Genomic DNA, 16,782 nt, shown 5'->3' on the forward strand with positions numbered 1-16,782 from the left:
TTAATATATAACCGTCACTTCTAAAGAATTTCCAAATACCTGATTGTGCTTCACCAAAGGGAGACCAAAATGGCCCAGGTCCTGTAAGAGGCCTCTCGCTATTTCCCCCACTGGGGTGACGGCTGTGCTTCCTCCATGTGTGTGGAGAAGTTGGTGGGGACTGCTGGGGTGAAACTACGGGGGATGCAGGTTCCTAGAAAGAGTATTATTAAGACTTAAATTTTTTTAAGGTAACATGTTCATTAATAAAGCTCTCAATAAATGCTTTAGTGTAAACATCTACACAGGCCATCAACTGATAACAAGTTCAGGCACAGGATTACCTGCTGATCTGCAGATGTACGAGGCTGGACAGTATCATGGCTTACAGATCCTTTTTTCACTTGTCCCCTGCCAGGTGGTGGAGGAATTACACCAGAATAAGACCCTTGATTTTCAGAATCTGAAGAATATGAGGCTGCATGGCGAGATTCCTGTTCATTCTTTGAAGCAACAAATCTTGGCAGGGGAAGGTCCTTTACTGTTAACCACAGAAATAATTATTACTTTAAAATGAAAAAGAGCACTCATTAAAACTGCAATATGGATTAGATATCAGAAGGAATTTTTACAAAAATGAATACAGACACAGCAGACACCTATGTTTATCACTATATTTAGACCTCCCTTAGACTGTTTAGGGAGACTCTAACCTAGAAAGTAGTAGTAACACTAAACTGTCCTTCTAAAGGCACTAACAATAGCTATAATAAATGTCCTGTCTGACTCTATGCTTGCAACCGAGGCAACAAGATGCCAAGGTCACTGACAGTAACTGACGGTCTGAACTCAGGGCAGTGTGACCTGAAAGCCTAGGCTATTTCTTTTCTACTCATACTGATTCTCTTAAGATGTTAGAGCTGTAAGTAAAGCAGAGAATATGTCACTAGATTGAGACTAGATTAATCTAGACATTTCATGGCACAAAGTCCTGAAAATATTTTACTGTCCCCCTACCAACATCACAGTACAAGGCATGATAGCTATCCACTTTAGTCTGGCTTGTGACATTTCTACAGGCAGATATCCTACATTCAAATAAACAGAGAAGAAAGAAGACCGAGAACTTCTTTGCAGGTCAGTCATAGCTCATACTTTTAGACTAGGCAACACACACAGGAGCAGAATTTTTAATAGAAAGTACACTTCCCTCCACTATGACTATCTGCATCTCTCTTGAATCTCCATACTAAGGAGGGGAACTACTAAGCTTATTCAGTATTTATATAAAAGAATTCAAAATTACCTGAAAAGAATGTAAACTCTCAGTTCTAGAAGAATGATGTGTGGCAAAACAGAGGTCCACAATGAAAACCTCACACTGACTAATAAACTGAACTTGGTGCTTAAAACTATAAAAATTCTAACATTACAGAAAACCTCAAGTTTTCTCTTTCCTCTTTTCCCTATGACAACCACAGAACTCTCTGCATTTAAGTGCCTACCTTTATAGAATTTCCACTGACTTCAGCATCAATAAGCCTCCCAATCACAGAAAAACTAATTATCCTAGGTGACACTTACAAGGTACTCAGCTGTCTGTACATAGGTTTTAGTCTGCCAATATTTTAACATTGTCTAATTTCAAATGCACAGCCTTCCCAAACAAAAAAAACCACGAAGTATTATGTAGTTTTATACTTATTAGAAAAGAAGAATATAAGGAAGGCATATAAGAAGGTGGTCAGTCACTATAATTCATCATTTACTTTGATAAAATTATGCCCCTAAACTCTTCCTAAGCAACTATTAGTGAATTAATTCTGAAAAATCACCACTTTTAACAATTTTTATATTATCATCAAATACGTATTAAGTACACACATACCAGAACAGGTTTAAGAAAGAGATTTTTCTAATATTCACAAATGAAAAAAGCATAGTAAGAATAAAGCCATGACACTTACGGTCACAAATGCCACTAAAATATCAGAAGACTCAACAATTCTACTAACTTTATTTCATTTGTGATCAGAAGTCTATTTTCATTTCAGCTACTAATATATTCCATATTTACCTGTATTTATACTTTCCACTCTTAAAGGGAAACCAGACTGGGCAACAGCTATAAGTTTCAAAGCGATATAGAACTGACTTCTTCCAAAATAACCAAGCCTTGTTGCACCACAAAGCTCCATAATCTATAAAAGAAAGAAAAGTTTCATGACAATAATTCTCCAAATAAGCAGGTATTTAACTTCTGTTTATAACTTCTCCAAAATACATGGCTGACACATGGTGTATTACTCTCAACTGACAACCAACTTCCTCAGGTTTCAGGTTTGTAAGTGAAAATAAAAAGGCACTGACCTTAAATTAAGAAGGTTATGGTTCTCCTACTTAGTAAAATCCATGTGATAAAGCAATTTTATTTTATTAGAATAACTATTTTTTCTTGAGTCCTATTTTTCAGAAACAAGGTACCATCCACTTTTCACAACACTGTGCATACAACAGGGTCAAAAGTTCCTGCAACTAATAGATTATTATGCAGCCATTTAAAGTACTAGTCATAAAATGACATATTACGTGGAAGAAAGCAGGATACGTAATTTTAACCACATAAACACAAATTTGAAAAAAATCAGATATATACAAATCTATCAGCAATTTTGTTAGAGGAGATTAAGAATAGGGCTTTTCCTCTTATTTCCCAGATTGTAATTAATGTGGCTATACTACTTTTCCTTAAAACAATTTTTGTTTGCTTTGTGCTTTTAAAGCATGAAGGTCTTCAAGGAGCTGCATCGATCATTCCAGTCATTTGACAAGTATTTCTAAACTGGCTACAACAAGTACGTATCAGACTAGAAAAGAGAATTTTTGGTTATGAGATTAAATTACAACTCCAAAAGCTGGAGTAATGTCTACTGTACACACATTATAATCTTAAAATAAAATAAACACCAAGTATCCTTGTCTCACCTTCTCAAAAGATACAAATTCCTGTGAAAAGGGAGCATATTTGTCTATTTTCTTTTTCTTGAAACACTCAAAGATTAGGGTATGCCTAGATGTTATGGTAATAATTCACAAGTATTTACTAGAATTGCAAAAAAGCACCCACCACCAGTTAAGCAATGTATCACAGTCACAATAACCATTCGTTTACTCGCACAAGACGACAGTCATTTTTTGTGATTGATCAGCAATGGAGGAAGTTCCTGATTCTGCCACTAAGGGGCACCACTTCAGTGTAAATTTAAAAGGGCAAGGAGGATAAAGAGGCCAGATTCACATTACGGAACTAGGAGGAAAATGAGGGCAAGAGTTAAGAAGGCCATATAGCCTTGAAAGATACGCAGGCATTTTGTTATGATTACTGCCCCTTTCCAGGATTCTTTTCTGCCCACTTGGCACCCTGTAAAGGATCACTACATATCTTAGATACTTTTGCTTATAAAACAAACCTATATGCCCTGTATCTATGTTTGATAAAGGGAAGACCTCAAAAGAAACCACAGGTAGTTGGTTTATCCTTGTTATATGTCCAGCTATCAGTCAGGAGGAGATGCCCAGGGACCAGGAAGAAATGCAGGGGGGTGTTCAGAAGAAGGGGGCACGCTGGGGAACAGACAATAGGTGATAACTAAAGCTGAGGGAGTAAATGAGATGCCTACAAGCCCAGAGCAGGGAAAGGGAACTGCGGAAAACACCAAAACCTAAGGGAAGGTGTAAAAAGGAGCCTATGAAAGAAGCAGTGGGAAAAAGTACCAGCAGAAGGAGGAAATCAAGGATGGAAAGAGGTTCTGGAAGGTGGGGGAGCAAGCCTTGAAGAAAATCATTATTGCACATACAAATTCATGTACAAAGGTGTTCACGGTAAGAAGCAACCTAAAGTTAACACAAGAACAAACAGATACAGTTGATTATGAAATAACTATATAATGAGAAAACCGTACATTTAAAACTCACTGCTTACAATATTAAAGTTATGAAAATAAAAAGCAAGATACAAAGCAGTATAATCCCAATTTTATTAAGATATGTACATATAAATAGTAATGAATATGCCAGTGATTATTTCTGGGTACTAAGATTAAGGGATGTTTCTAGGTTTTCTTTACATGAGTCTATATTTACTACCAAAAATATTTTATATTAGTCAGAAAACTGATAAGTAATTTCCAAACAAAAGAATTAGTGGGGCCAAATCAAAAAGGAAAGAAAAGACACTCTTGTTTTGCAAGTAGGAGGTTTTTGCTGCTTGAGCACTGGTAGAGATGCAGCAGGGTAAAATCTCATTTGCAATGGATTAAGGAAGAAACATGAGGAATATAAGTGGAAAGACAAGTTAGAATGCTTGGCTCTCAAAGAAAGTTAAGTTTAGAAGGGTAATCTTGTTTCTCCTAAGTCTCAGAGCCAGTCAGTGGAAGAACTGGCTCAAGAAGCCAGCTCCTTTGATTCTAAACCCAAAGCTCTTTCCAAGGGGCTGGGGGGGTTGGGGGGGTAGTGTGTGTGGGGGAAGTGGAGGGTAGAAAAGCAAGGAGGGATACTATTTTTCTACTGTTTCAGACATAAAATTTTAAGCTGCCCTGTCGGGAAAGGGAAATGAGATTTTGAAAAGGAAGATAGAAGGGCTCAAAGGCAAAATATTTGCAGTTATTTCTCTATAACTAATCCTGGCTACATCACCTACAAAACTCACTTTGTGGCCCAAGTCAGGCATATGTGTCATTGATGACTATCTTTCCAAGCTACCCCAATTAGAGAGGCCACAAGCCCTTGAAAACAGCAGAGGAGGAAAGGAGCTATAACATACACACTTATAAAAATGATCCCTGATAAAACAGTATCAGGAGGTATGATTTGCCAAATGCCTTTCAAAAAGATTATTGAAATTTATTCTCCCACTGAGTGTTTTTTTTTTTTTTTCATCTTTTCTCCAGTAACCTGAAAAGGCTACTCACACACTTACATGTAGTTTTTTGACTGCCTGTGTTATACAGTTTCATATAGCTATTTCTTACTTTAGCTTTTATAATATTCAAATATGTGATACAGGGGCACCCGGGTGGCTCAGTTGGTTAAGTGTCTGCCTTCGGCTCAGGTCATGATCTCAGGGTCCTGGGATCCACCTGCATCAGGCTCCCTGCCAGGTGAGGAGCCTGCTTCTCCCTCTCCCTCTGCCCCTCCCACCTCTGTGCTCTCATTCTCTCTCTCAAATAAATAAAATCTTTTAAAAATAAATAATAAAATAAATAAATAAATATCTGATAGAGTTATTAGCCCAGCCCTGTTTTTCTTCTTGTTTAGAATTTTCTGGACTATTAATCATAATACTTATTCCTCCAAATAATCTTTAGAATCATTTATCAAAATAAATTGAGATTTTAATTGGAATGGCAATTTATTTTTCATCTTTTTCCTAACTTTAACAAGATCACTTCTAGGGGCGACTGGGTGGCTCAGTCGTTAAGCTTCTGCCTTCGGCTCAGGTCATGGTCCCAGGGTCCTGGGATTGAGCCCCACATTGGGCTCTCTGCTCGGGGGGAAGCCTGCTTCTCCCTCTCCCACTCCCCCTGCTTGTGTTCCCTCTCTCGCTGTGTCTCTGTCAAATAAATAAATAAAATCTTTAAAAAAAAAAAGATCACTTCTAGTGTTTTACCATTAAGCATGATACTGGCTAACACTCTGCAACACCCTTGTTAAGAAACTACTCAGTTATGGGGAGTCTGGGTGGCTCAGTCAGTTAAGCATCCAACTCTTGATTTCTGCTCAGGTCATTTCCGCTCAGGTCATGATCTCAGGTCATGAGATGGAGCCTCAGGTGGGTGGGGCTTTGCGCTGGGTGTGGCGCCTACTTAAGATTCTCTCTCCCTCTCCCTCTGCCCCTATCCTCACTAGTGCGAGCCCTCTCTCTCAATAAATGAATGAATGAAATATTTTTAAAAAGGAAGAAAACTATTCAGCTAGTTCCACTGGTCTAAGAGTTTTGTTTGGGGTTTTGTGTTTTCAAAAACCACAAACAGACGTTAATTTTATTGTGTGCACTCTTGGGCAGAAAACTAAAAGATCGTAATTTTTCTCCTTAGTCTATTATTATTCATAATTCTATTAATAGAATTCCTAACATCAAACCATCCTTTGATCCCTAAAATGAATTCCATTTAGTCATAGTGTATACCACTATTTCAAATAATATTTATAAAATTTAACCACAATCTTAAAATGATTGGCCCCAAAAAACACAAAAAAACAAAAACCCCAAAACCCCTATATCTGAAAGGTTTGGAAATGATGCTATGTTGGCTTTGTAAACACAGCTAACAAGTTTTACTTTTTTTCTCTCTGCTCCGAAATACTTTATATTTGGAACTATATGTTCCATCAAGATTTGGAAGAATTCACCTATGACATGGGCTGAGCAATATCTCTGATGTGTGTCTCAGTTTCTTCCAGGTCAGGTGGGATAAACTAGGTTGTCTATCTCTAAAATGTTTGATAATTTCCTAGAAAATCATTTATCACTTCCAAATTTTGAAATTTATTATTAGTTCAGCATTATCCAAAGTAGTCTCACTCTTTTAATTGCCTCTCTATGGTAACTTGCTCTTAGTCTAAATCATGCATATCTTTGAGCACGCTTGCACAGCTGCCTAATGTTGAGAATCGCTGAAAGCCCTTGTTAGGATATGGATTCCCAGACCTCTTCCATTAGACTGTAATTTGCCTAGGAAATCCAGGGTCAGCTAGTGTTGCTGGTATACTACCAACAGCTACCGAACACCATTAAGCTTTATTTTCATAACATTATAAAATGTACATGTTTATGGTAAAATAAGTAAAATGGTACTTAAGGATATGGAGTTAAAAGTTCGGGCGCCTGGGTGGCTCAGTTGGTTAAGCGACTGCCTTCGGCTCAGGTCATGATCCTGGAGTCCCTGGATCGAGTCCCGCATCGGGCTCCCTGCTCGGCAGGGAGTGTGCTTCTCCCTCTGACCCTCCTCCCTCTCATGTGCTCTCTCTCAAATAAATAAATAAAATCTTTAAAAAAAAAAAAGGAAAAGTTCCTACAATCCCCATCAGAATAACAATTCTTTTCATATGTTCTTTCCATCTTTTCCACATGTATTCAAACATATAAGCACACATACCTAACATATACTTTTTACACATATAGGGTCATGCTGTATATGACTTTTTCACACAATATTACTTGAAGATCTTTTTATATCAGCATAGGTCTCTTTCATTTTTTTTACATAGCATTCCATGCATGGACATACCTATTACAAATTAACCAATCCCCTACTGATGGAGACTTAGGTTTTTCTAGCTTTCTATTACAAGTAATGCCATAAACATTCCCAAGCATCTATCTTTGTGCACTTGTAGAACTGTAGGACAAATTTCTAGAAATGGAATATACTTTAAAATGTAATAGTCAAGTACTCCAAAAAAACTGTATCATCTTACTGGCCAGCCAAGAATTGTGGCTATGTGGTCTAAGACTAAACAGAGAGAGGCGAAGTTTTCATTATATTGGCTTCACAAGGATATCAATCCTACATAAGTCAGTATTGACTTTTTTCCTGAATACTCTGTTCCATAATACTTATCAAAAAGCCACTAACTTCCAGAAGAAAAGATAAACTAGATTATAGTTCATTTTAATACCTATAGAGATCAACGTGGTTAGGGAATCATTCTGTATCATTTATATAGTACTTGAGCAAGTTATATTACTTTACTGTGTCTGAGTTTCCTCCTATGTAAACTGGGGAAAATAATATACTACCTCTTATGATTGCTGTGAACATTCAATGAGGCTGTATTTAATAAAACACAAAAGTATCTGGTCCACGATATAATTATTACTTTTTATTTACCACCCTGATCATAATGTACTTTATTCAGAGACTTCAGAGACTAAGTCATTCTTGAAAACCGCATTTTCCTGAGAGCCAAGAGTTAATGCCTTTAAGCCCCAAAGTGGGTTTTATTATAATTTTTGATGAAAAGTCTTCTAAAACATAGGATGCTTTCAAGCCTTCATAAGTATTTTGAAGTTCTTGTTTAAGACAATACACTGAGCACAGGAAATTACCTCCTCTCCCTTCAGGAATCTTATTAAAATGACAGTAAGGGAAGAAAGCCACAAAAATAAATAGAAGGGGAAACAATGAGCAGGCAGGAAATCTCAACAAACGTTAGCAATCAGAAAGCAGATGGAGTCATGCCTAATAAAGTAGGTGGAAGAAATTAGTGCCAAGAATACCTACGGAGAAGAATCAATTTGTCCCGCAAAATCAGGGACTCACCTAGAAATGCCAGGTATGACTAAGGGTGAGATTGGGACAGAGATGAAGATCCCTATCTCTACAGCTGCTCACAGAATATTAGCAACCAGACTTTACCCTCCGAATATAAACAAAAAACCGGAAGTTATATCTCTGAAGAAAGAAATGTAGGGAAGTACTAGTCAGCTGATAAGGACAGGGGTTGTTGCCGCAGAGAAAAGCTCCTGTTTCTAGCATTTAGCAATCCAGTAAGAGTCAGCATCTGGCCCACTCCTCCCAAAGGAAGGCAGCCTTTCAAGGAGCTAAATGCAAGAACACAGAGCTCAGTTATTCTACTGGTGCATTAAATGTAAACAGGTTACCAAAGATCAATAAGCAGCTGAGGAAAACCTACATAATGGAAGAAAACTGTCAAATTTAAAAAGAGGAAAAAATTCTGAGGGAAAGATATAATTCAGGAAAGAAAGAGCACTTAAAAATACTCTAGTGAGTATCCTCTGACAGATTTAACACAGTAATGCATCCATAAAAAGAACAGGATATTATGAAAAAGGAACAACCAAAGAACAAGTGTCTGCAAATACATGAAGTTCAATGGAAATACTAGAAGATAGAGAAAAATTTCTCCAGAAGTAGGAAGGGGCAAGGTGAATTAGAAAATATGAGAGAAAAACAGAATTAATTTGGAAAGCCAAAATTTTTATTAAAATGAGGTCTACAAAAAATGCAGAGAGAATAGAAGAGTAATAACTATAGAACAAAAGATTTTCCCCAAATCTAAAGACACAAGATTTCAGGTTGAGAGAGTCTACTGAGGGCTCAACACAATGGGTTAAAGAATTCCTAAACACATTACTGTGGAGCTTCAGAACAGCAAGGATAAAACAAAGATCCTAAGAGCATCCAGAATATGTGTAAGGGAAGTGGAGAAGGGGGACAGGTACTGATCACTAAGAAGAAATTTTACTAAATGGACTAGAATCAGACTTCTCATCAGTAACACTGAATCAGAAAACAATAAAGCAACACCCTCAAGGTTCTAAGGAAAAATTATTTTCAACCTAGAATTCTGTATCCAATCTAGCATGAAGATGATGGAAAGAACAGACACTTTCGTAGATGCAGATCTAAATAAAATTTATCTGCTATGAACTCTTTCTTGAGAAAATATTTGAGGATGTTATTCAGCAAAATTTAGAGACAGAGTATCCAGGAAAAAGCAGATACGCACCAAGAAAGCAGGGAAATAAGGCTGCAGGATGACAGCTATGCAAATGACCTGGAGAGCAAGCAGTTCAGATTAGAGCAAAATGACAGAAAGCTCCAGGAAGATTTCAGAAAAAAATAAAGGGGAAGGAATGGATACAAAGGCAAACAGTGCTGGGGGGGGCGGCGGGCGGGGAGGCAGCGGGGGGGGGGGGGGCTGGGGAAGACAGCTGAGAAAATTTGGTAAGGGAAAGCTGTATAAGAATAATCATAGTACTGGGGCGCCTGGGTGGCTCAGTTGGTTTAAGTGTCTACCTTTGGCTCAGGTCATGATCCCAGGGTCCTGGGATGAAGTCCCCTGCCAGGCTCCCTGCTCAGCAGGGAGCCTCCTTCTTGCTCTCCCTCTGCCTGCCCTTCCCCTTGCTTATGTGCTCACTCTCTCTCTCCCTCTGTCAAATTAATAAATAAAATCTTTAAAAAAAATTATCATATTACTATATCATAGTACTGTATCTGCAGTATAAATATTTATATCTTCATAATGTAAACACACTTTGGTTTTAGATAACAATCTAAACAACTTTTAGATTCAGTAAGTTAGAACGTATTAAACAATTAAGAATTATGGTTTTAGAACAAGGTGCAAATGTTCTCAATACTAAATATGTAAAAGTATAGCTAACAAGTTCAAAGAGAGAAGGATAAGAAAGCTGAAGGGGAAAAGGCATGGACTTCTGGTTTCTGGTCTAGTACATAAGAAGCTTAGAAGTCAACACTCTGTCCTAACAAGCAAAAAGCTGAACAAACTGAAAAACCAAGAACTCTTCTTAGATCTGTAAGAAAAGTCAGGTCACAGAGCAAACTGCTGCCCCCAAAACTAGAGACCAACAGAAGGCAAATACAGAAAAATCACAATTTACTGGAGGCGAAACCCATCAGCATCAACCTCCTTGAAACCAAGATGAAGTATAGGAAAGGGGAAGGAGAGAAATTGTTGCTCTTTTCATAAAGCCCTTACAATCCCTGATTTCTTTTTAATCCTATGCAGATATTATTTTGATGAAAACCAAAAGAATATATATTTGAAAGACATAATAAGCAGACTCATATTTTCAACAACATAGATTTTATAAACAAATTAGTATACTGTACTATATTGCAGTTATATATTCAAAGCCCCTAAGAAAAAGTGGAATGTTTTTCTTCACCTAATGGACTAACGCTATTCAGAGTTTTTGCTTTATTCTGTTCTTTTTAATGATTTGTGACTTTTTCCTTGTTGCCAAGCTCTTTCATTTACTCTATCAGCAGCCTTTCTAGTTGTTGGCTTTCTGCCTTGCACGCCATGGCTTAGAAACAGAACCTTTTAAAACTGTATAAAAACAAGTATGAATAGTTCTTTAATAGTAACTCAAAGAGCTCACCAAAGAACGAAGTACACAAGTATTATTTTTTTACTTCCAGATATATAACTATGGTGGTGATGGTACATTAGTTGGTAGGGGAGGGGCGTTAACATTTATTGAGAACACATAATGCTAACCACAATCCTAATTACTCAAAGTGTTCCCATCTAATCCTAAAAATAATGTGGAGAATTGGTATTATCATTTTACAAAGGAAGAAAGAATCAGACTGGCCAAGTAACTAAGGCCAGAGGGCCCAAAAGGGCAGAGCTATAATTCGAAGTTATGCCTTTAATCTTTCACCAAGACATGGTGTACACTGTCCTTTTCCCAGGACAATGTTGGCTTCCTCAGGGCAAGTACCCTCACTAGCTTCTAAAGCATGCCTTATAGCCCAGAGTGCCTAGAATACAGTGACAAAAGAGTAGTTTAAATGCGTAAGAGAGGCTCTTTAATCCTAGGCTCAGAGCATGAAGTACAGGAATGCTAACAACAATGAATGTGTATAAAAGTTATTTATTTGAAATGAAAAAAGATCAAAGTAGATGCCAAATTACATATTTGAGCTTGAATCCATGAGCTGAGTAACAAAATATAAGAACTCAAAAAAACAGAATGAGACTATATTGAAACTACGTAATATGGAGAAGCATCCTAGCAAGCTGTCTATAATTCTCTCCAAGATGAAATTTTATGCATGTTTAATACAGTTAACTCTTGAACAACACAGGGATTAGGGAAGCCAAACCCCCATGCAGTAAAAAATACACTTAAACTTCTACTTCCCAAAAACTTAAAATCTACTGTTGACCAGAAGCCTTATCAATAACAAAGTCGATTAACACATATTTTGTATGTTAAATGTATTATACTCTGCATTTTTACAATAAAGTAAGCTAGAGAAAGGAAAATGTTACTAAGAAAATCATAAGGAAGAGAGAAAATACATTTATAGTACTGTGTCTGTGTCTATCGAAAAAAATCTGCAAGTGAGCCCACTCAATTCAATCCCATATTGTCCAAGGGTCAACTGTACAATAAAATATAATAGAAAATAAGAGCCTCCCTTTAGCGCACCTGGGTGGTTCAGCTGGCTCAGGTCATGATCCTGGGGTCCTGGGATGGAGCCCCGCATTCAGTGGGAGCCTGCTTCTCCTTCTACCCCTCCCCCTGCTCATGCTCTCTCTTTCACGCTCTCTCAAATACATAAATAAAATCTTTAAGGAAAAAAAAAAAGATCCTCCCTTTCTAGTCATTATCAGGTTAAAAATGAGGTGACTCCACTGCTTTCGGTTTTAAAATGAAAAGTTAAATGGGACTGAATCAGTGGCAAAGCTGACTCTCTTTGCTGGCTTAAAAGCCCAGGCAGCTTGGTCTACACGTATGCACTACACTGGCTACCAATCAGTGTCATTTTCTTGTTCCACTAACTTGTTAGACTAGTTCCTACACCTCTCTGACTCATTAGCTTTACTAACATGGGAATATCTGTAATGAAGATTCACATTCACTAGAGAAATTAAAAGAAAGGGAACAATTATACTCAGAACCTATGATTAGGAAGGCTGTTTACTTGTTATCATACTTAATGATCAGAACAATCCTCTAATGCTGGCTACCATTATCCCCAGTTAATAGGAAAGGAAACTGAGGCTAATAAGTGGCAGAGCCAGGATTCAAAGCCTTATTAGTCTAAGCCCAAAGCTCTCTGTTCCCAGCTGTCTCCAAGGCATAGCTAAACAGAACTCTTAACACTGGCATGCTTATGGAGCAGTAGTTCCTTCAGATCGCAAAAATGTATTCCAAAGAACACCAGTCAAGCTAAAGACTCTGCAGCTGAGTAAGTTGAGAGATATTACAGCCCCTGCGGAGACTACACAATGCAGTTTTTGACCATAAGAGGCACTAAAAAAAAAAAAATCCTATAGCCTAGAAATAAACCCCTTTTTGGTTTAGATTCTATTAAAATGTTTCAGAACTACTGGTTGTTGGTATAAAACACTTTGGGAATCAATGTTGTAGACCCTAGAGCAGTAATTTTCACATTTTTTTGGTCTCAGGATCACTTACACATGCTTTAAAAAGTTATTGAGAAAAAAATACTTTAAATAAATAAGAAGTACTGAGGACTCCCCCAATGCTTTTGTTTCTGTAGGTTCTATTTATTGATATTTACCATATTAGAATTTAAACTGGAAAATTTAAAAATATGTATCTATAAATTCATTTAAAAATAAAAATCAATCCCATTACATGTAACACAAAATTTTATGAAAATAACTATTTTCCAAAATTAAAGAAAACTGAGTGAAGCGGTGCCTGGCTGGCTCAGTAGATAGAGCATATGACTCATGATCCTGGGGTCATGAGTTCAAGCCCCACGATGGGCATAGAGCTTACATTTAAAAACAAAAACAAAGGGCACCTGGGTGGCTCAGTGGGTTAGGCATCTGCCTTCAGCTTGGGTCATGATCCCGGTGTCCTGGGATCGAGTCCCGTGTCGTCCGGCTACCTGCTCAGCTGGAAGTCTGCTTCTCCCTCTGCCCCTCCCACCACTCTGGAGCTCGCTCTCTCTCAAAAATAAATAAGATCTTTAAAAAACAAAAAATCAAAAACTGAGTGAAAAGAGTTGTTTCATATATACGTATAATGTCCAGTTTAGGTGAAGATTCTCGTACCTGCCTCACATTTGATTCATTCCATTATGTTGCTTTGTTTTATTTATTTATTTTTTAATTTTATTATGTTATGTTAATCACCATACATTACACCATTAGTTTTTGATGTAGTATTCCATGATTCATTGTTTGCGTATAACACCCAGTGCTCCATTCAATACATGCCCTCTTTAATACCCATCACCAGGCTAACCCATCCCCCCACCCCCTCCCCTCTAGAACCCTCAGTTTGTTTCTCAGAGTCCACAGTCTCTCATGGTTCGTCTCCCCCACCGATTTCCCCCCTTCATTTTTCCCTTCCTATTCTCTTCTTTTTTCAACATGTAATGTATTATTTGTTTCAGAGGTACAGGTCTGTGATTCATCAGTCTTACATAATTCACAGCGCTCACCATAGCACATACCCTCCACAATATCTATCACCCAGCCACTCCAACCCTCCCACCCTCCACCACTCCAGCAACCCTCAGTTTGTTTCCTGAGATTAAGAATTCCTCATATCAGTGAGATCACATGATACATGTCTTTCTCTGATAGACTTATTTTGCTTAGCATAATACCCTCTAGTTCCATCCACATTGTTGCAAATGGCAAGATTTCGGGGGTTTTGATGGCTGCATAATATTCCATTGTATATATATATACCACATCCTCTTTATCCATTCATCTGTTGATGGATATATTGGCTCTTTCCAATTTCCACAATAGCCATAATATCATGGCTATTGTGGATATTGCTGCTATAAACACTGGGGTACACGTACCCCTTCAGATCACTACATATGTATCTTTGGGATATATACCCAGTAGTGCAATTGCTGGGTCGTATGGTAGCTCTATTTTCAATTTTTTGAAGAACCTCCATACGGTTTTCCAGAGTGGCTGCACCAGCTTGCATTGCCACCAACAGTGTAGGAGGGTTCCCCTTTCTCCACATCCCCGCCAACATCTGTCGTTTCCTGACTTATTAATTTTAGCCATTCTGACCGGTGTGAGGTGGTATTTCATTGAGGTTTTGATTTGGATTTCCCTGATGTTGAGCAATGTTGAGCACTTTTTCATGTGTCTGTTGGCCATTTGGATGTCTTCTTTGGAAAAATGTCTGTTCATGTCTTCTGCCCATTTCTTGATTGGACTAGTTGTTCTTTGGGTGTTGAGTTTGATAAGTTCTTTATAGATTTTGGATACTAGCCCTTTATCTGATATGTCATTTGCAAATATCTTCTCCCATTCTGTTGGTTGTCTTTTGGTTTTGTTGACTGTTTCCTTTGCTGTGCAAAAGATTTTATCTCGATGAAGTCCCAGTAGTTCATTTTGCCCATTTCCCTTGCCTTTGGTGATGTTTCTAGGAAGAAGTTGCTGCGGCTGAGGTTGCAGAGGTTGCTGCCTGTGCTCTCCTCTAGGATTTCGATGGACTCCTGTCTCACACATGGAGGTCTTTCAGCCATTTTGAGTTTATTCTTGTGTGTGGTGTAAGGAAACAGTCCACTTTCATTCTTCTGCATGTGGCTGTCCAATTTTCCCAACACCATTTGTTGAAGAGACTGTCTTTTTTCCACTGGACATTCTTTCCTGCTTTGTCGAAGATGAGTTGACCATAGAGTTGAGGGTCCATTTCTGGACTCTCTCTTCTGTTCCACTGATCTATGTGTCTGTTTTTGTGCCAGTACCATACTGTCTTGATGATTATGCCTTTGTAATAGAGCTTAAGTCTGGAATTGTGATGCCACCAGCTTTGCTTTTCTTTTTCAACATTCCTCTGGCTATTCAGGGTCTTTTCTGGTTCCATACAAATTTTAGGATTATTTGTTCCATTTCTTTGAAAAAAGTGGATGGTATTTTGATAGGGATTGCATTGAATGTGTAGACTGCTCTAGGTAGCATTGACATCTTCACAATATTTGTTCTTCCAATCCATGAGCATGGAATGTTTTTCCATTTCTTTGTGTCTTCCTCAATTTCTTTCATGAGTATTTTATAGTTTTCTCAGTACAGATCCTTTGCCTCTTTGGTTAGATTTATTCCTAGGTATCTTATGGTTTTGCGTGCAATTGTAAATGGGATCGACTCCTTAATTTCTCTTTCTTCTGTCTTGTTGTTGGTGTATAGGAATGTAACTGATTTCTGTGCATTGATTTTATATCCTGCCACTTTACTGAATTCCTGTATGAGTTCAAGCAGTTTTGGGGTGGTGTCTTGGGTTTTCCACATAAAGTATCATATCATCTGCAAAGAGAGTTTGACTTCTTCTTTGCCAATTCGGATGCCTTTTATTTCTTTTTGTTGTTTGATTGCTGAGGCTAGGACTTCTAGCACTATGTTGAATAGCAGTGGTGATAGTGGACATCCCGGCCATGTTCCTGACCTTAGGGGGAAAGCTTCAGTTTTTCCCCACTGAGAATGATATTGGCTGTGCGTTTTTCATAGATGGCTTTTTTTTTTTAAAGATTTTATTTATTTGACACAGAGAGAGAGAGAGAGCAGAAGTAGGGGGAATGGTAGGCAGAGGGAGAGGGAGAGGGAGAAGCGGGCTCCCCGCCAAGTGGGGAGCCCAATGCAGGGCTCGATCCCAGGACCCTGGGATCATGACCTGAGCTGAAGGCAGACGCTTAATGACTGAGCCACCCAGGAGCCCCTCATAGATGGCTTTTATCATATTGAAGTATGTACCCTCTATCCTTACACTCTGAAGAGTTTTGATCAAGAAAGGATGCTGTACTTTGTCAAATGCTTTTTCTGCATCTATTAAGAGGATCATATGGTTCTTGTTCCTTCTTTTATTAATGTATTGTATCACATTGATTGATTTGCAGATATTGAACCAACCTTGCAGCCCAGGAATAAATCCCACTTGGTCGTGGTTAATAATACTTTTAATGTACTGTTGGATCCTTTCACTAGTATTTTGGTGAGAATTTTTGCATCCATGTTCATCAGGGATATTGGTCTGTACTTCTCCTTTTTGATGGGGTCTTTGTCTGATTTTGGGATCAAGATAATGCTGGCCTCATAAAATGATTTGGAAGTTTTCCTTCCAATTCTATTTTCTGGAACAGTTTCAGAAGAATAGGTATTAATTCTTCTTTAAATGTTTGGTAGAATTCCCCTGGGAAGCCATCTGGCCCTGGGCTCTTGTTTGTTGGGAGATTTTTGATTACTGCTTCAATTTCCTTAGTGGTTATGGGTCTGTTCAGGTTTTCTATTTCTTCC

At 38.0% G+C, this 16,782-nt stretch overlaps 1 protein-coding gene across 6 annotated transcripts in view; it reads right to left on the reverse strand.

Moving 5' to 3' along the window:
* Window positions 1-16,782, reverse strand: part of REPS1 (RALBP1 associated Eps domain containing 1) — an 86,589-nt gene that overhangs the window by 36,798 nt on the left and 33,009 nt on the right. For all 6 annotated transcript variants that reach the window (XM_034990780.1, XM_034990781.1, XM_034990779.1 and 3 more), the window contains exons 2-4: window positions 2,057-2,180; window positions 324-520; window positions 40-193 (exon numbers count right to left, since the gene is read on the reverse strand). In XM_034990780.1, coding sequence (XP_034846671.1) covers window positions 40-193; window positions 324-520; window positions 2,057-2,180 — 475 coding nt within the window. The remainder of the gene's footprint in view (window positions 1-39; window positions 194-323; window positions 521-2,056; window positions 2,181-16,782) is intronic.

This window comes from Mirounga leonina, unplaced genomic scaffold, assembly GCF_011800145.1.
Source record: "Mirounga leonina isolate KUSES-001 unplaced genomic scaffold, KU_Mleo_1.0 Mir_53, whole genome shotgun sequence".
Taxonomy (NCBI): domain Eukaryota; kingdom Metazoa; phylum Chordata; class Mammalia; order Carnivora; family Phocidae; genus Mirounga; species Mirounga leonina.